This window comes from Bemisia tabaci, chromosome 3 (genome assembly GCF_918797505.1).
Source record: "Bemisia tabaci chromosome 3, PGI_BMITA_v3".
NCBI lineage: Eukaryota > Metazoa > Arthropoda > Insecta > Hemiptera > Aleyrodidae > Bemisia > Bemisia tabaci.
In genome coordinates, this window is record NC_092795.1 from 16,886,758 (window position 1) to 16,907,097 (window position 20,340).

Below are 20,340 nucleotides of genomic sequence, written 5' to 3' on the forward strand. Positions count from 1 at the left end.
GAAGCTCCATTTCGTATCCGGTGTAATAATCTGTCATGAAAACACTAGTAATAATGAATATTAAAATCTAGCCAGCAATTTACTGCGCAACTATGACGGATGATGAGTAAATTTCAGCTCCTACTCACTTCAGAAAGAGGAGAGGACTCCTCCCCCCCCCCCCTCAAAGAAAAAGAAAAAAAAGACAGCCACCCATGTAATAGAGATAAGTATTTGGACCAAAAAAGAGCCTTCAAACTGGATACTAGGCCACAAAAGAATCACTACAATCACCAATATGTTGCACTCACACCTGTTGGTGTGCTTGAACCTTGAAGGACGAAGCTTTGCACGTAGTTTTTGTTAAATGAGTTTTCCTAAACGTTTAAATGACCGTTTCATACTTAAAGTAAAAAGGTTATTCTTTGGAATTTTGCAAACATTTCGTTTAATTTTTGATATTTTGAAGTAACTTCAAAGGAAAAAATCTACCATTACATATTCGGAACTTTAAAAAAAAGTCTTTTTCTTTTGTATTTTTTATTGAATTTTTTTTTATTTATTCCATCCAGAAATTACATTTGCAATTGTAGTAAACATTTTACAAAATCAATACAAATTTTATAACTTCTCTCAAAAAGATGAATTCGAATACCTTGGTTTTTTATCAGTTCAAATAGTACGGTAACATTGATATCTTTTTATAATTTTGCAGGTAACGTTGTAATATTATTCCTTACTGTCTAAAGAAAGATCCACTCTGAATTTCATGCACATTATTTACATTTTTTAAGCCAAAAGTAACTAACTTTGAATCTGTTCAAGGATTTCTTTTTACTTTGATGTACTGATCAAATCGGCATTATTAAGAGGAAGCAATTTCAAACTGCTTAATGCTTTTTTTCAGACTCAACTCAGTATTCCTGTATACTAGCCTCTTCGTTTAGTTTTCTCGCCCCCCCCCCCCCCCAAAAAAAAAACCCAACGTACTAGCAACCAACGCACCGAGCCTCCAATTGCATGATGTCCACGTGAAAATCTCGCAAATTGAAGGCTTTCAAATTTGTATTGCAGAGGTGTGCGGATTTCGTGTTTCATTACGCTACACCTTATATTTCCAAGAAAGAAGAATTTTCTTACATGATTCAGAATGCATCTAAAAGTACCTCTATTCAAAAGGTGTCGTGTCGACGAATGGTAGAAAAAAGAACAAGAACCGTAGGTGAGATACAATTTTCCGAATTTCGTCATTATTTTCATCTGGGAACTTGATCCCTCTTAAAAATTGAAGCATGTGTCATAATTTGGAGGCATATAATGTTATTGTCTTATAATGCACAATAAACCCCTCTCCATCCTCTGACGACTTAACCAAGCCGTCCATACCTTGAAGAATTTCCGCCTTGTAGTCGGATAAAAAGGATTCTTTCAAATCTTTCGGAATTCTTATTTATGAATGGATCGATTGCTTGAACAGATTCTGGAAAAGAAGGAGAAAAAATTAAAAGTTTCAAGAAAATATAAAATGGAGTGTAATATGTCTCTATTGATTTGAAGAAAAAAAAATCGAGGTTGCCCTAATCGAAAAACTTCACGGACGGCAAAAGTCTCACCCTTCCGCATAATAGGACTACAGCAAATCAGGAAATCAGGAGTCAGTTATGAAGTGCCTTAAGGTGGAACAATCAAAATAATAAAACTATTACACAACTTGAAATAGCTACCTGCTACTCATTACGAGGTGTTATTAACGAGGAACAAAGAAATAACGCCTAACAGGGCCGGATTAAAGGGGCGGATACATGGGCCGCGGCCCATGGCGGCAAATTTAGGGGGCGGCTTTAGGGGGCGGCAAATTTTGCAATTTTTTTTATGTAGATATAAAAAAAATCGGATTTAGGAAAAAAAATTATCAATGAGAAAAGGGGAAAAAATCTCTCTTTCCCGAGAGTAATGTAATTTCTAATTTTGTCGTTACTCGGTGATACCAGAGACAGCATCTTTAATTAGTCGAGTTAAGAGAGGGACTAAACACGCAATTTGGCCTGGAGCTCAGCGCAGAGAGGAATGATGACGAGGACTTGAGATGAAAAGGAGAAGCCCTCGGCGCGGCGCGGCGGTCGGCATGTAACACATATTAGCGCCTACAAGACTGCATGGATACTCCACGCATTGCGTCAGACACAGTGCGGTCAGCAGCGGTCGGCGGGAAACGCATAGCGCCTACAAGACTCTAGGAATACCTCCCGCATTGCGCCAAATACAGTGCGGTCAGCGCGGAGCGGCGGCGGAAGTTAAAATTATTAAACCACATTTATGTTTGTTCTTTCTTAATTTTTCGTTCAATGCTTATAATGGAAGGCCTTGTCCACAAAGAGATAGGTTTATGGGACTTAACGCGCAAAGTTCCATGAACTTTTGCCAGTAGTGTTGACAGGTCTTTCGCAAAAAATGTGTCTAACATACGAGTAAACGCATTTTATGCACCCCGCTACCTCCGGCACGTTCACTTGGTGGTTTTATTGATGTTTCAAAAACGAATGAGATGGGGGCGCAAAATCCAGGCGGCCCATGGGCGCAAGTAGGTAAATCCGGCCCTGCCTAAAAATTCCGAGAAGTGACCCTCAGAGGGAATTCCAGGGTTAGAAGACGATAAATCGCAAATTGACAACAAAAGCAAAGTTTGTTGGCGCTGTCGCCAGCTTTAGAAAAGATTCATTTCAAAGCCTTAAAAAATCATTAATAATGCATATTATGGCTTGGTATCGCCTAGAAACTTTTTTACAGCGCAAACTAAAAATCGATATTTTAGGCCCCAGTTATAGGTTTTTCCGCAACCGAAAAATTTGAGCGTCCACTTTAAGGTACATTTCCCCTGACTTCATTTAATTGAATTATTTAACTTGCAACTGATGGCTCCATAGCAATTGTGGGTGCCTTGTTACCATACTTCTTCGTAGCGCCATTATTGCCTTTCATCCAATCAAAGACCGTTTTTCATTCCGGCGAATGATGACGTTAGGGCGGGCAAGAGAAACACAGATACACACCCACTCCCAAAAAATGAAGTCCCTTCATCCAAACTCGTGCCCCTCTTTTTTCATAGCCTTCTCATATTCTTAAGTATAATATCGTAAACTGTCTCTGTAAGTTCTGGTTTACACTTTCGATCTATTGTTATTTGTCATGTTACTTACTCTCCCCATTTTCCCCATATTATTCTATCATTCTTAATGTGCAAGAAGGGGTTCAAGCCCTTTGCTACACTTGCATTTTGCACGCAAGTTTAGGCACAATTAATTTTTCTAATAGTAATTTATAATTTTCTCGTTACATGCTACCTGCGTTCGTATTATTAAATTCTGAACTTTATTGCCTGTTCAAAGTACCTTATTGGATGATTCCAAACAATATTTCATACGAATACTTACTCATCAAAGCAGCCATTGATGGAAATTCGTATGTACTATTCTGGAGAGTGCATTTAATGTCCTGGAAATTCAAAGTTTTTGCCAAATGTCGAACTTCAGCGCAAGGGTCCGTTCGACCATGGAAGGGGGACAACATCTTTTTAACGTCCTGGAACAGCGGAATCATTAAGTTAATAGACGCAACCTACATTCCAAGGGAGAAAGAGCAGAATATATAATATAATTTGCACTAATATATAACAAAGTGGTAAAATATAGTGCTGGGTTCATCTATTTTGCGAGGAAAACAAGGCCATAAAGTGCAAAAATTTCAATTAGATTAAAAAAGTTTGAGTCCTAATAAATACCAGTGCAAGACTAAGGGGGGGGGGGGGTGTATAACGCAGGCAGATGTGTTGGAATATTAAGCTGAGGTCACGCCGAAAGATACCTATATACGTTTTTGGTACTTTTAGACCTCGTCAGTAACCGTCAGACACTTGTCAGTGAACCCAGCTTAGCATCCCCTAAAATCCTAGACGGCAGACGGCATAGAAACGCCGCCATAACGGCGTTCCAATTAAATAAAATATAAATTAGAAGGAACTAACATCAACATTTGCAGGTATAGTCGAAAATTCCATGTCCAACCTCTTTGAAAGGCTTGTCCCACTCTGCTGGGCGGGCTTTACTGCAAGACTCTAAACTGACAGAGTACCTTCAATCCTTCATTTATACTTCGGAGACATCTCATAGACATGAACAGTTGCTCTACAAATCATGCTTAGCACATCACGATATCAAAACTGAAGCACAAAAAATGCTCAATCCTACGCCTGTGCCTTTATGCAACTATTCGTGCCTAAGAGATATCTTCGTGGGGTAAACGTGAATTAAAATCGCTCTACCATTTTAGATCTTAAAGGCCTAGATACACACGGCGATTAATCGCCGCGATTGAAAGCCGAAAGCCAATAGAGAGCCTTGATTTCGATATATCGACGTCAATGGATCGAAATCAAGCCTCTTCATTGGCTTTCGGCTTTCAATCGCGGCGATTAATCGCCGTGTGTATTGGCCGGATTAAAGGGGGTGGCCACATGGGGTGCGGCCCATGGCGGCAAATTTAGGTGGCGGCAAATTTTGCAAATTTTTTTATGTAGATATAAAAAAAATCGGATTTGGGAAAAAAAATTATCAATGAGAAAAGGGGAAAAAATCTCTCTTTCCTGAGAGTAATGTAATTTCTAATTTTGTCGTTACTCTGTGATACCAGGGACAGCATCTTTAATTAGTCGAGTTAAGAGAGGGACTAAACACGCAATTTGGCCTGGAGCTCAGCGCAGAGAGGAATGATGACGAGGACTTGAGATGAAAAGGAGAAGAAGCCCTCGGCGCGGCGCGGCGGTCGGCATGTAACACATATTAGCGCCTACAAGACTGCATGGATACTCCACGCATTGCGTCAGACACAGTGCGGTCAGCAGCGGTCGGCGGGAAACGCATAGCGCCTACAAGACTCTAGGAATACCTCCCGCATTGCGCCAAATACAGCGCGGTCAGCGCGGAGCGGCGGCGGAAGTTAAAATTATTAAACCACATTTATGTTTGTTCTTTCTTAATTTTTTCGTTCAATGCTTATAATGGAAGGCCTTGTCCACAGAGAGATAGGTTTATGGGACTTAACGCGCAAAGTTCCATGAACTATTGCCGGTAGTGTTGACAGGTCTTTCGCAAGAAATGTGTCTAACATACGAGTAAACGCATTTTATGCATCCCGCTACCTCCGGCACGTTCATTTGATGGTTTTATTGATGTTTCAAAACGAATGAGAAGGGGGCGGCAAAATACAGGCGGCCCATGGGCGGCAAGTAGGTAAATCCGGCCCTGGTGTATTTAGCGCTTCATAGTAACGCCCGCCGCAGCCGTTCACGCCGCGCATCGCGGCCTCACCTCGGCTCATGAAGCGGCAAGTGCATGCAGGCCCGCCACAGGGGAGGGGGATACTGGGTCCTTGGTACCGGGGCCCGGGCCTCGGAAGGGGCCCGTGCTGCCCGTGAAAAACCACTACGAATTCACATGCAACCCTTGTTTCGTAAGAAAAAGTGAAAAATTTACCCTACAAATTTCGCCAAAGGTGAATAAATTTTCACAAACGCGCTGGGGCACTGTAAAATTCTTCTTAAATTTTCAAAGAAGTATACTTCTTGAAAAATGTCTATCTACTTTCAAGATGTTCAGTACAGAAGGATATTTTTAGTAACTGCGTTTCATTTTCTTCGGTCGTCAGATGCTAAGAGTCTCCAGTCTGGGCATCCTCGACCTCAATGGCTCATGGCTCAACTCCCTTGCCATAGACAAACGAAGGGGGAGTCTAGGGGGCCTGGCCCCCTTAGAATTGAAAATATTATCAAAAAATAGACCCTCCCCCCCCCAAAAAAAAAAAATTTCGAGATGTTTTGAATGCAACAATTCGCAAGTATTTTGTGCTGAAAGTAGAAAAAAAGCGTAATTATCCCGCAGAAATTGATGGAAAAATTCGTCATGGAAGCTTCAAAATGCGTCCAAGTAGATTTATAAATTCAAAAAGTTATCGGGGGATGCCCCTCGGACCTCCCCCCCCCCCCGTGCTGGGGCCCGGGCCTTGAAACTGGTACCAGGGCCCAAGATGGGATATGGCGGGCCTGTTTCCCGTCGAAAAGTACCTCCCGACACCGAATTTTAGAAAAATCCATTGAACAGGAGCCGAGATAGCATTTTAGCCCATGTCCGCCATCTTGGATTTGAGAATTTTAAAAATTTGACTATAAATTCGAGTTTCCCGTCGAAAAGTACCTCCCGACAACGAATTTCAGAAAAATCCATTGAACAAGAGCCGAGATAGCATTTTAAGCCACTTCAGTCATTTCGGATTTTCGGATTTTGAATTTCTTGAATTTTGATTTAAAACGCGTGATACCCAAAATCGAAGCTCAGATTCGGATTCCTCGTAAAAAATCGATGCCATTTCATGTATCATACCCTGACACCGAGTTTCAGAAAAATCCATCGAACAGGAGCTGAGATAGCATTTTAAGCCACTTCAGTTATTTCGGATTTTCGGATTTTGAATTTCTTGAATTTTGATTTAAAACGCGTGATACCCAAAATCGAAGCTCAGATTCGGATTCCTCGTAAAAAATCGATGCGATTTCATGTATCATACCCTGACACCGAGTTTCAGAAAAATCCATCGAACAGGAGCCGAGATAGCATTTTAAGCCACGTCCGTCATTTCGGATTTTCGAATTTAAAAAATTTGACTTAAAACGCGTGATACCAAAAATCGAAGCTCAGATTCGGATTCCTCGTTAAAAATCGATGCAATTTCATGTATCATACCCGATCATAGCGTGAAGGAAAGAGACGTAACGTAGACATACTGATTCGAGCATATGCATCCAACGTGGCAACATGGGTAGTGCTCAACGGGTCAGCGGAGGAGGAAGAATAAGAATTTATCGTGAGAAATTCCTCGCGACGAAACCGAATGCTTAGCGCCAGGCGCCACCCCGTTCGGTTTCACTCGGGCGACCCGCGCGGCGGCGGCGTAGTTCAAACGGGTAGTAAAACAGAATTTATACGCGTCGTTAAACCTTTTTCCTTCATGTTATGCTAACATATGATACATGAAATCTCATCAATTTTTCACGAGGAATCCGAATCTGAGCTTAGATTTTGGATATTACGCGTTTTAATCTATTTAAAATCGTAGGAGAAATTACAGAATTGTCCTTGAAAATTGATCACACATGAGTGTTTTTTTATCCCGTTTTTCTTCTGCCTTCACGTATTGAAATTAGACCAACAGTTGACTCATCGACTAGTCTAGCCTAATCCCCCAGAATCGGTCTAAAGAGCGAACGATTTTATCAGATAAGATGTGCGGTCCTAGTTTCCGGGCAATTGCGATTTGATGAAAGCAGCGATGAGGAGAAACGGAAGATATGCGAAACTCGGGCGGGTATCAAGTAAAAAACCAGGAAGGGGAAAGCCTTTCTTCCCGAAAAGTTTGTGCTCGGGCCAACTTATGTGGTCACTGGAGCATTTTATAGGAGGTTGTGGGAAACTATTTTTTTGTAGCAACAACCAATTGGATTGCATTTTGCAAAAAGGAACTAAGAGCATTTCAATGTTGCTGGGATTGTGCACCTCAGGTACATTCTTTGCAAAAAGTAAACTTTACGACGGTAATTTTCGTCTTGCGTCTGTTTTACGCGATGCTCATCAACAGACGCACAATCCACGAAAGGGAAAGTAAATTGTAGCGCGCAGCTCAGATATTCAATTCGCCCTCCTGTTTGATCGCGAGGCCAGGAGGGAGCGTCCAACTTGACTATTTGCGAAGCCCTCCGCTTTTTTTCAAGATTGAGGGCACTCTCGCGTGTAATTGGACCACATTTTGCAATTTGGAACTATGCATCTAGCCCGGTTTAAATACAACGTATGTGCCATTAGTTCCCTATGCACATGAGCAGGCCCGCCACAAGGGGGGATACTGGGTCCCTGGTACCGGGGCCCGGGCCCCGGAGGGGGCCCGTGTTACCCGTGGAAAACCACTACGAATTCACATGCAACCCTTATTTCGTAAGGAAAAGTGAAAAATTTACCCTAAAATTTCGCAAAAGGTGAATACATTTTCAAAAATACGCCGGGGCACTGTAGAGTTCTTCTTCAATTTTCAAAGAAGTATATTTCTTAGAAAATGTCTATCTATTTTCAAGATTTTTAGTGCAGAAGGATATTTTTAGTAACTGCGTTTCATTTTCTTCGGTCGTCAGATGCTAAGAGTCTCCAGTCTGGGCATCCTCGCGACTTCAATGGCTCATGGCTCAACTCCCTTGCCATAGACAAACGAAGAGGGAGTCCAGGGGGGGCCTGGCCCCCTTAGAATTGAAAATAGTATCATATGCCCCCCCCCAAAAAAAAAATTCCAGATGTTTTGAATGCAACAATTCGCAAGTATGTTGTGCTAAAAGTAGAAGAAAGCGTAATTATTCCGCAGAAATTGATGGAAAAATTCGTCATGGAAGCTTCAAAATACGTGCAAATAGATTTATAAATTCAAAAATTTCTCGGGGGGGTGGCCCTCGGATCCCATCCGCCCCCCCCCCCTGCTTGGGGCCCGGGCCTTAAAACTGGTACCAGGGCCCGAGATGGGATGTGGTGGGCCTGAGTGCATGGATAGGCAAAACGCCTTCAGTCCCGAGCGTATGCAACACGGACATCCGTGGAGCTCGAATAGTTGCATATAGGAGTTAAAATGAAATTTGCATTGAGTGCGCGCCGCATCCGACACAAACTAAGGACGCTTTGCTTGTTTTTCCCACACCGTAACTTGATTCCAGCGTTGGCTATTGTACCGATGATGGGTACTGTTAACGGATTTCATCTCGACATTGTCAGTTTTTCGAGTAATGCTTTGATTTCATAAATGTATAACAACGTTGCCATATTAAAGTGTGGGCTACGGCTACCACATTTCCTGATCGGAGACTGATGAATACGGCAAAGTCGTTTCACGATCACTTCAGGAAAAATTCAAGCCCGTATCTTAAAATACCTGTAATATCCCCCCCCCGCCCCGCTAAAGAGTTAGAAAAAGTCCGATTATAAAGAAAACCAATAAAGTCAATTCAGATTTCAGTGCGTTAGGGCTCAAAGCTTGTAGAAAATGTTTCTTACGTTTCTGATTGCGTCAGGATGTTCGAATTGGAGCACCATGTAAAATATTCTATGTGAAAATGAAACGTATGAGTAATTATTGCAACGTTTTAGGCTCTCAGGTCTCCTGAATTAATCGAAGCTCAGAATATGCCTATATAAAAGCAGAAAAATTCACTTACTGTCATGTATTTGCTCCACCTAGGATATGTGGAAATGGTCTCAAAAAGGTTATAGATGGGACTTGTTGCAAGAAACAAGAATAGGATTTCTCCATCCGATTTCAGTAAGTCATGCACATTTTGAAAGGCAACCCTGAAATCAGCATCATCATCATCATCATCATCATCATCATCAAAAGAAAAGAAAGAAGAAAAGAGAGAGGAACCGTATAAACTTGGTCAGAAATTATTTGTAACATTAATTCATGAGATTGAAGTTGAAGAGTTCATTATTTCAAACAAAAAATTAGATCTTTTTTGCATAGGTAATTTAGATAATTAAAATTATAAAAAGCTAATTTTACCTGAAATTCATTTTGAATAGATTTTTAAGAGGTCGTGTTCCATTGGATCAATTAAAGCCAATCGGAAAGCCTTTTGAGCCTGAATGTTCAAATCAATGCAAATAATGCAACCACACAACGTGGTCCAAACTGAGCGACGAAGCGTAATTTGCCTTAATTCAAACGGGTAGGCCAAAACAGATGCTACGTTCAGAAGTAGTCTGTGTAGATATGACATTCGGCCTGACTATTAACCTGAGAGTCATTCTTGGATTTATAAAATATTTGAAATTTCAACATCGCTAATCAGCAGGTACCCGGTATTAATTATTGATGGGGCAGATTAATTTATGAGAGAGGATTTTCAGTCAAAAATTCCTCAGGAGCGCGGGAGAGGGATCTAAAAGTAAACCATTTTGAAATTTGCACTGAAGAACTTCCTTTCAACGTCAAGAGGAGCGAGAGTCAAAATTTCAAGATCCTGCGCACCTTCAATAAGGGGTAAAAAATTACGCCTATATCTAAGATAGGGGCTGTATTCATGGTCTCTGTTTAAGTGGCAACTAAAAAAAAAAAAGAAGAGAAAAATCAATTTTCTAAGTAACTATTTACGAAATATCTAGTACAACATATTAAATTTGTCTAATTATGAAACAAATAGCTCAAACCTACTTTTTTTATGATTTCACTTTTGATTTGATCTACTTATGAACAACTTTGCGAAGATTTTACCTTTGATTTTGAATCCAGTGGAATGTCCAAAAAGAATAGATTTGATCAAACTTTCCGAGAGTATCACCTATGTTAATGCCACAGCCTTCAATATTGCACTCTTGAAATTCAATGCGTGGATTTGATTTATAGGTTTCTCTTGCAACCCGAATCATTTCAGGTGAAATGTCCACCCCAACCTGGGAATAGTGTGAAAAATTCGCCTATGTATGTAGGAATGTAGGTATTTATAACAGTAAAAACCTCTTATCAAGCTTGATTGAAGGTTATTTTAATAAATATTGCTGAGCGATTGAAGGTTACTTTAATAAATATTAAAGTAACCTTCAATCAAGCTCGGTAAGGCGTTATTGGTTATAACCATTAATAAACGACATAGTCAAAAGCTACCACATATAGGTGATGGAGTCAGGCAGAAAAAATACTCCTGAAATGGAATAATAAAATGAGATAACTATCACATAGGAAAGAGTCTTCTACATCGTTTGGCGCAAAGAACACCCAAGTATTTCCAGACGTTTTCCGTGGAAAGCACTTCGAAGTTAAAGAACGATGAATTGCAAAGATAAGAATACGCACTGACAGAGTATCCCAGCACTGTTCCTAATTTTAGAAACAATTATTTTCAAACGTTCATCACATTATTACGTTTAAATGATGACTTTTGACCTATGTTTCTCACAGTAAAAAAACGTCTAAGGTAAAAAAACGAATAATTGATACTTTAGACCTCAAATCGCCTTTTTCGCTATGCTGGTCAATTTGAGTTTCCACCTTAAGGACCCTCGTGCCCAACTCTATCATGGACATAATTGGTCTACATTTTGTGATTAAGAACTATAAATTCTGGCCCGGTTTAAAAACAACGTATGTGCCATTAGTTTCCCTATGCGCATAAGTGTTTTTTCAGATAAGCCAAAATTTATACATAGTTCTGAATTGCAAAATGCAGTCCAATTAAACACGCTTTTTGCGCTCTTTTCCCTCTTGTATAACATTTCCTCAGATCCCCATTTGAAATATGCATCGTTCGATGGAACCATCCCCCTCCGAATTTCCATTTATTTCTCCGCAGGAATGGTCCCCTCAAATAGCATGCGATTTGTTTGCATTTTGGTCGTCATGTTTCGCTAGGATGTAGTGCTCTCATCATACGTGACGCATTGTTACGCACACCCTGACCAACCTTTCTTTCCGCTGCATGCAGCACACATCGATGGCTACATTTAAAAAATGTTTATCTAAATCACAACGTTCCATCTTCGATCAGGTTGTATTTATTTACTAGCAAAATAACCGAAATACGCTCTTGAAAATTTCTACGTGAATATTTTCTAAGAAAACTTTCTGAAATTTCTGAGAAAAAAATGTGGATTTGTTCTAATTTTTAGAATGAAAAAAATCGTGGACAAAGACTTGCAACAGAACAAGTGGGTTGAACTGTATTTTATTTAATGTTGTTGTGGCTTGATTCCTTTCTGTTAAGGTGATTCGATGGACGCCATATTCTGTGTCAGAACGGCATGCGATATATCGCATCAATTGGCTCCATTTTTTCAGCTACTCGTCATTTTTCTCCAATTTTGAGATCGAAATTCTGTTGTCAGGAGACTAAAGCACTCACTTACCAATTTTAACTAAGAAATTCAACGTAAAAAAGGCGTGGTTTTTTCAGAGAGAAAACATCGCATTCGATACTGATATCGAAACTGCACTCGAATGCGATATTTTCTCTCTGAAAAAACCACCTTAATTACGTTGAATTTCTTTGTTAAAATTGGTAAGTGAGTGCTTTAGTCTCCTGACAACAGAATTGCGATCTCAAAATTGGAGAAAAATGACGAGTAGCTTAAAAAATGGAGCCAATTGATGCGATATATCGCATACCGTTCTGACACAAAAAATGGCGTCCATCGAATCACCTTAACCTCGGTTTACCTCGAGATCTAGACTAGATTGAATTTTCATTTTCTGCAAAATTTTACCCAAAAACCAATTCAATGACACGAGCTATAAAAAAAAAAAAAAAAAAAAAAAAAAAAAAAAAAAAAAAAAAAAAAAAAAAAAAAAAAAAATAGGGGAGCGAGAAAGTAAAAACTCAGCAAACCTCACCACCTGGGAATCATCCGGCAAAAATGGGAGAAGCAGCGAGCACGTTGTGTCACCAGGCCCGCAGCCTATGTCCAGAACCCTTTGATTTGGCAAGTGTCTCAGCATTGAGCTGTCTGATGCTTTTTTCAGAAGGTTCGCCACATCTCGTCTCTGCATATGATAGTTTGCTTTATAAAGTTTTGGGTCGTCCATGATCTTGGCACTATGTTTAGGCCTATGAATAATTAAAAGAAAATTAATGAGCGCCTTGAATGATAAAATATTTGATTGTAAAATTTGCTGCTTCAGTGCGCTACGCTCGCTTACGCAGCGATTTATGTCGGAATCACACGTTGAATGTGGGAGCTAAAAGTGGCTTCAATGTGGAAGTTATTGGCCCGATGCCTGAATTTTTCGCGCGTCGCGCAAAATTCAGCAACGATTCTAAGCGACCATCGGATGATATCGGATTCGTCTGAACTATTCGAGTAGATTAAATACAAATCTGGATGAAAATAACTAGAATTTGCAAAATTTTAGCCTTTGAGCGATGACTGTTGACTTCCATATTCAGCTGCCAAATTCAGCGTATGATTCCGGCATTAGAGGGCTTCGCCCACTAGACCTCCAGGTCACTCGCTTTTAACTTGAATTTTGACTTTTGGCTTCTTGCTCACGCGTTCGGTAACTTTTATTTTCCTATCTCGTCTGCATTGCATTAAAACCAATGAAGCAAGAAAATAAAGAAAGGTGAGGCTGTCAATTTGCGTAATTTTCGCAGGAGGGACGTAACTTTTTGAAGAAAAATTAACTGATCCACCCTAATAAGGATTTTTTCATAAATCCAGAAAGACAGCTCTGAATAGAAATGGATTAAGACCATACAATCAGATAAAAAAATTATTTCTAAACAATGATTTCTGCAGAATGAACAATAATTTTGTATTGAAACATTTAAAACAATGCATAAATAATAAGAATAAAAAATTTAAAAAAAAAAAAAAAAACTTCATACATACTTGAAAATCCCTTTCACAGCGTCCTCTGGCTCTCTCGGATATTAGCCGCTAAAGTTTACCATATTCCCCGAAATCCCCCCAAGGCCAACTTTAAATAATCAAAAACTTCATACCAGATGTAATTATTACCTTTTATAAAAGGTAAGAAAGTTGCTGCTGTGAATATTTTGCAATGAAATCGACTATTCACAAAAAAATAAAAGGGGGCACGTATCTTCTGTGGAAAAAACTCGACACTAATTTGTAAGTTAGTTACAAAAAGAAAAAAAATAGTCATATCAGAAATGAGAGAAGAATACGAAAGCGAAGAAAAAAAATTAAAAGCGAACACGCAGGTACCTAAATTATTAGTAGCACGTTTCCGCAAGGTATACCCGCACTGAATATAGCTAGTAGGAAAGGTATAAAGATGGAAAACGCAAACAGAGAATAACACGGATTCCGTTGACGGTGTAGCAGAGGAGCCAGTTTTAATACTAAGATTCTGTGCCAGGTCAAGAAGTTAGCTTAAGTTGTAAGCCTGCATGTGGACAGGTTATGGATTGGATGAGGAAGACTCGGAAAATCAGATGGCGGGGACAACCTTCCACCAATCGACCCTTTTGACCCTTTAACGCTGATAAGTGACAGCAGCTTTTAGTTTCCAGTTTTTTTTTTTTTTTTTTTTTTTTTTTTTTTTGCAACCGACACTGCAAAATTTTGCTGAGTAATAAAAAAAAGGATGAAGAACGAACTATAAGCTATTATGAGCAAGAAACAAAACCATTTATCTTAAGGATTTTAAGTGAAGTTTTTTTTGTACATCGAAAAAGCGTACCGGAAGCTTTTCAGCTAGGGAAGAACGCATGAGGGATGACCTACTTTTTTGATAAATCTGAAAGAGAAAGACAAACACTCAATTTATTTTGAGGGCATTCATTCACACGGTGATTCTTGTTCCTACTTTTATCAGTGCTCGAGTTTCAATTACCTGTGACTGCAATTCACTGATTAAATTCTCAGATCACAAGGATCTCTCCATTTTTCGTAATGTGCGTAAATGGTCCGTTTTGGCCTCTTACGTGATCGTCGGATACTTAAAGGTAAGAACCTAATAAAATATATCGTCTCGGTGACTACTAGGGGAAGAAAACTTCCAATTCGTATTGCGGTCACAATTACGTAAATAATAGCAGTGAGACTCTACCTACGTAACAATCACCAGAATGATGTATTTCACGCAGTTCCTAATTTTAATTAATTTATGATGGCGGCCGAAATGGGACGATTTCATAAAATGTGTTCTTAAAACAAGCTCATTTTATACGTGCTGAGGTATACACAAAGCACAGGGTGGTCCACACAGCTACCGCGCCAGGCTTTTTTCTCGCTTATTTTAGGTCCAGGACCGCGGGGAGGAATACGGAATCGGCCCCAAGGAATCCAGATTTTACGGTTCCGGAGTCCTACTGGCCTCTGGGGGGGGGGGGGGCAAAAGGGGGGTCCTCACTTGAAAAGTCGGGGTTCACGTCAAAATTTTGAAATAATTTATTTCATTGGAATCAGAACATAGATCGACACCAAAAGATCCAAAATCATCCCACCCGTGTCCAAAATACTGACCCCTAAAGGTGGGGGGGGTAGAGTCCCCTCCATAAAGAGCAGGTCTATATTGAGGAAAGAAGATTTTTCCCTGGGTGATCGACCCCAAGAAATCCTAACTCAAGGGTCCCGTTGCCCCAAGAGGCTTTTCTGATGGGATACAGGGGGACTCCACACTGGTAAAATTAGCGAGTTTAGGGTCCTCCCTGCGCCTCATCAGAAAAGCCTCTGGGGGTAACGATACCTCCAATTCGGTTTCCTAAAGGTCGATTACTCGTGGTAAGCCAGCAATAAATTTTCATAAAGTCCATGAACCCAAGTTAGATCATAGCTTTCACTTCCGATGAGCGAGATTCAAGGTGAAAGACTCCATAAAACACGGAGCAGCGCAGCGCATCCTCTCCGAAGGCCGGGACCACTTTCTTTTTCTTCAGTTTGCTTAACCTAGAAGTCGTTGACAGTTAATTTGGATCCTTTAACTTTATAATGAACCGCGCTCCCCCCCAGCCCTCCTTCGAAGCTTTAAGTCCGCCACAGTAAGCTGGCCTTCTGAGCCTTACTGAAGCAAAAATTCCTAGATTCACTTAAGCTTGCAGCTTGGGCCTTTTCTCCACGGGCCGTTTCACGGGATTTGTCCCAGGGAAAAATCCTGTTCACGAAGTCGGGAAAAATCCTGTTTACGAAGTCGGGAAAAATACTGAATTTGAGTCAATCAAAATTTTTCCCAGCACCGAGTATGGTCCTTGTGCCCCTAGGACCAACCGAGAGAAACACGCCACTCCTATGTCTTTGGCGGTCATCCACGATGCCTCCAGCCTTGAGGTCATGAAATCGTACAAGCTTAGCCAGCCAAACCCTATCCATCCTCACGGCGACGTGGTCGGGCAATATTTTCCTTTGCATCCTGGTCAATTTGTCTATATCTTGGACCTGGCGCACAGTGGATCGAGTCGATAAGAGAGGACGGACAAAATTCGGAACCTTTAGACGCTTATAACTTCGTTTATACAAAACTTTGAGGTTCTAAAAGTGGTTCCATTAGTTTCCTCGTGAAATTCTCTTCTAGAAGCACGGTTAACATTTAAAATGTGACGAAATAAAAATTAAAATTTCCAATTTTGATCAAAAATTTCATGTCCGACCTCTCTAATTGACTCGATCCACCGTGTGGCGTACCTACATCGCGAATCGACTCGTTACTTTGCCTGTCCCGGAGCTTAATGGCTGCTATTTTTCTCAGGACTCCCATGATCTGCCCGGTCAAGAACTGCTGTTAAGTGCGCTTCGTTCCTGATCAGGTCTCGGCAGTATACTCAGGCCAACACACACATAATCATCGTTCAACAAGTCCCAATTTTGCTTTCTATAGCCATGTGCTAATTTCTCCAGATCATCTCATGGACACATCCAGTGATTTTACTTTTTAATATAACGGTTTGATAGTAAATTAACCAACATTGGCGATTTAAAATTTCAAAATGAAGTTCGAAGACTTTAGAGCGTCTCTCACTCTCGTAGGGTAAATCGATTGCAGATGTAATCTTTTTTCAACGACTGCACGGGGTCTAATCAAAATCCACCAATAAGACGGCACTTATTACGGAAGTCCCTGATAGGATTTTCAAAACTTTTAATAGAAAAATCGCCGTTTCTAAGTATTACCTACGAAAAGGACAGAGCTGGGATATGGGGATCGGTCACAGATGTAATTATTATCAATGAATGAAGTTTGATAAGGTCGTATTATGTTTGTACGAGTAAACTGTCGGAAAAGATTAGACAGAAGCAGCATAATATAACATGCCAGGAGCCAGGCGAGTATATGAGGTTTTCTTCTTCTTCTTTTAGGAATAAATCATAGGGTTGAATCGAGTAAAACTATTACAATAACAATAAGTATAACATGCTTATTTTACTTTAGAATTGAATCTAAATCAAATGAATCTGCGGGGATGGCATTGCATCAACTTCATTAAGGCTCAAAAACATGCAACAAAAACCACCAGACAAAGTTTCTGAGAAATTACATTTAAAAAAATTTAGCTCATAAATAATCAGAATCTCACTAAGACAGATAAATGAAAATGAAAGATAAAAATTAAGAAATGAATAGGTACATTACTAACTCGTATAAGCTTTTGAAACTTGAGCGCTTGAACAGTTAACTCGAAGAATGCTGTGCTTAAAGTTTGAACGTTGAAGTGAGATCACGCAAGTCATTCACTTCACTATCAGCAATTTTATAAACTTTAATTCAGTTTCATCCAGGAAACAATTTAAAAAAAAAAAAAAAAAAAAATGAACAAACCTGAAAGGTCTTAGCTGTATTATTTTTGATTTTTTATGAGATTCAATTTTATGAGAAGCCATTCCCGCCAAAATATGATTTTCATCACCAGTATTTCCGAAGTTATAAGTGATACGGAATAACAATAATTGTTATCGCTACATCGTCTATTGTCATTGCGCTTAGTGGCAGTGATCTCCACGAACAAAATGTCAAAAGCTCCCAAAAAAAAAGATTAAATGTTCTCTTCCGGCTATTTTTTAAAGTAAAATTTAACTCGCCCTGTAAAATTTACTTTACAAAGTCTTTTGAGGAAAGTTGTACTTTTCCTTCTTTTGCATGTGTGTTTTAACAATTTTTTCCAATTAATTCTAGAGCTAAAAAACTACAATTGATATTTTAAGAAATTTTTAACACTTTTTTTTATTCACATTTTACTGAAATTTTGTCCTCGTAAATTTTACTCAAAGAAATAACCAAGAAAGGTTTCCGTACACGAACATTTCAACTGTTTTCTCAAGAGTATCCACTTACATGCGGTGAACCCAATGTCGCTACCAAAATTCTGAAACTCTTCGCCTCTCTTAATTTAAAAATCTAAATTTTCGTACATATACACCCATTTTCAAAATTCTCTGTAAAGATGTTAATAGCCTGTGACGCTGGATGTCTTAAAATATATTAACTAACTAACTAACTATCTTTTTAACACAAGTTTTCTTTAACAGTTGTTGCTATATTTTCCATGACACATAAAAGCGCTCAACACTTTAAACTTACAAAATTGGACAAAGCATTTGAAAGAAAATTTACCTGTGAGAGGAGACACAAACACTCGGGAACTTGAACCAAAAATGACTCAGGAGTCGAGTCAGTGGGGCAGTGGGAGCCGGCGTACCCGTGGATTTAGTAATGTATGCACGTGGAACCATTAGCTTTTTCATATTTCTGTATCGATCGAGAATCAGACCCTTTCCACTGGTTTTCATGGTCCAAGCTTCACTTTCTTTGGCCGTAACAACTTGCTCTTGCTCTTGCTCTTCCTCCGTTCTCGGTTCCTCGCCGTCCATTCGTCGCTTTTCTAACGTGAGGCCGTTCCTCTTGAGCCGTGGAAAGCGTCGAGTTATACGGCCGGCAGGGCTCATTTCTAAATATAGTTAGGCCTTTACGCCGGAGGCGCAAAGAATAGGCGACCTTGAGGCAGCTCTTCTATTCTTCACTTTTCCAATCTCACATCTCCCGGTGTCAATATGGGTCATCTCATAATCAGTCATCTGATCCCGGCCACTTCGTCGCCTCAGGAGCGGTGATGCCTCTCGTGTCACAGCTGGGTGTTTCTTACATTGATTTGGACGTATTTATGCTAAAGGGAACTATGTGCATAGGGTTTGTGTGCAACATAGTTCCTTTTAGCATAAATACGTCCATTTTGTACCCTTGAAAGTCTTGACATCTCTTCGAACTTTACTCTGGGCCCTCACGGCGTTTGCTTAGAAACAAGTTTAAAAACTCGTGGGTAAAAACGGAAAAAAGTGTTTGGCAAGAAAAAAGAAAAAAAAATGTTGAATTGAGGGACTTGGAGGACAAGGCGCATAAGTACAGTTTTTGAAAAAATTGAGATACTGATGATTTCAAGTAAAACTAGTCTTAATGCATATTCTGTAAAAATTCCCTCCCAAATTCCAATTTTTAATCATCAAAAAGTCACTTTGAACTTTCTTTTCGCCATGAGGATCCATGTGATTTCGAAACTTCAAACACGTACTTCTCGAAATAGCAAAAACTGCACTTATGCGCTTTGGTCTCCAAGCCCCTCAATTTGTGACGAAGTCAAGCAAAATGTACATTGGAAAAAAGGGAAAATAAGATACTATACCACAGCTTAGAGGGGTTAATTTTGCATCGTTTGGCGCAAGGAAAACCCAAGAATTTATCCTTTGACAGCGATTAAAAGTTTGAAAACAATGAAATGTGAGGAATCAGGGAAAAAAGTTGTCGATGTTCGCCAGCGAAATGATTCAGTTTCAACGCTCATGACATCAAATAATGCAATTCAGGCGGGCTTGAAACTTCGACCAAATATTTTTTCAGAATATTAGGAGGTTCTTAGCATCGAAAACTGAACATTCTTTTTTATTCCAAGTAAAAAAAATTAAACTAAAGAAAAATGTGATGCAATATTTTCTTCATGAATTTTTTTACGTAAGTTTTGTATAAATTTTCCTCAAAAAGAGCGAAGAGGGTTCCTTAGTTCGTATATTAAAACAATCACTTTTTTTTAAATTTTCAGAACAAATAAGACCCTTCTGAACTCGGGACCTGCAGCGTTTTTGGCGGGATCACTTTTAATGTAGGTGGGAACTTGCATTCATCGAGGCATGGACGAATTGGATATTTTTGCTAATCTGTTTTATGAAGTGTTCAAAGCAGAAGGGCCTCCTTGAATTGCAGCGTTGCAAAGCTTTATGAGACACATCGTTTATTTACTCAAGAGCAATTGCAAATTTTTTTTTGACAATTTCTGTGACGATTCTTTATGATTTGATAATTCCCTAAAATTTTTGAAACAAATCATACATATCCATTCACAAATAAAGAAATAAGTTATCACGCAAAACTTTACAACGTTGCAATGGGTCGAAGCCCTTCGAGCTCGAGTTTTTTCACATTTAATCCTCAAAATACGAATCTTGGCATGCGTAATGGTGAACCTATCACGCACTCCAAATGATAAGATATCCTAGCGCGCCACCAAGTATAAACTGTTTCCACTATGATCTCTCTCACTCTCTCTTTCCACGTTTAAATGGCCATGTTTCAAATAACTTTTTCCAATTCCGACATCAGTGAAAAAAGGACAGATTTCTCCCATGAAAACATTCACCTGATTGTTCAAATCGAGATGAATACTCTAGCTTTTCACGTATAACCACGCTCAATTAGAGTAGTTAGGTTGAAAAATGGCGTGACTGCACATACTTATGCTTTTTTACCGAAAAAACTAAAGCGTTACCGCGAAGTGATAGACGGACC

General features: G+C 39.5%; 1 protein-coding gene across 1 annotated transcript; it reads right to left on the bottom strand.

Annotated features, from left to right (window-relative positions):
- Nucleotides 1-1,207: 1,207 nt before the first annotated feature.
- On the bottom strand, nucleotides 1,208-18,415 carry LOC109044195 (juvenile hormone acid O-methyltransferase). Its single transcript, XM_019061769.2, has 6 exons — nucleotides 18,121-18,415; nucleotides 12,442-12,655; nucleotides 10,330-10,508; nucleotides 9,275-9,407; nucleotides 3,411-3,558; nucleotides 1,208-1,459 (listed from the first exon to the last, which is right to left on the bottom strand). The coding sequence occupies exons 1-6, from the start codon at nucleotides 18,375-18,377 to the stop codon at nucleotides 1,347-1,349; spliced, it is 1,044 nt and encodes a 347-aa protein (XP_018917314.2). The 5' UTR covers nucleotides 18,378-18,415; the 3' UTR covers nucleotides 1,208-1,346.
- Nucleotides 18,416-20,340: the final 1,925 nt, after the last annotated feature.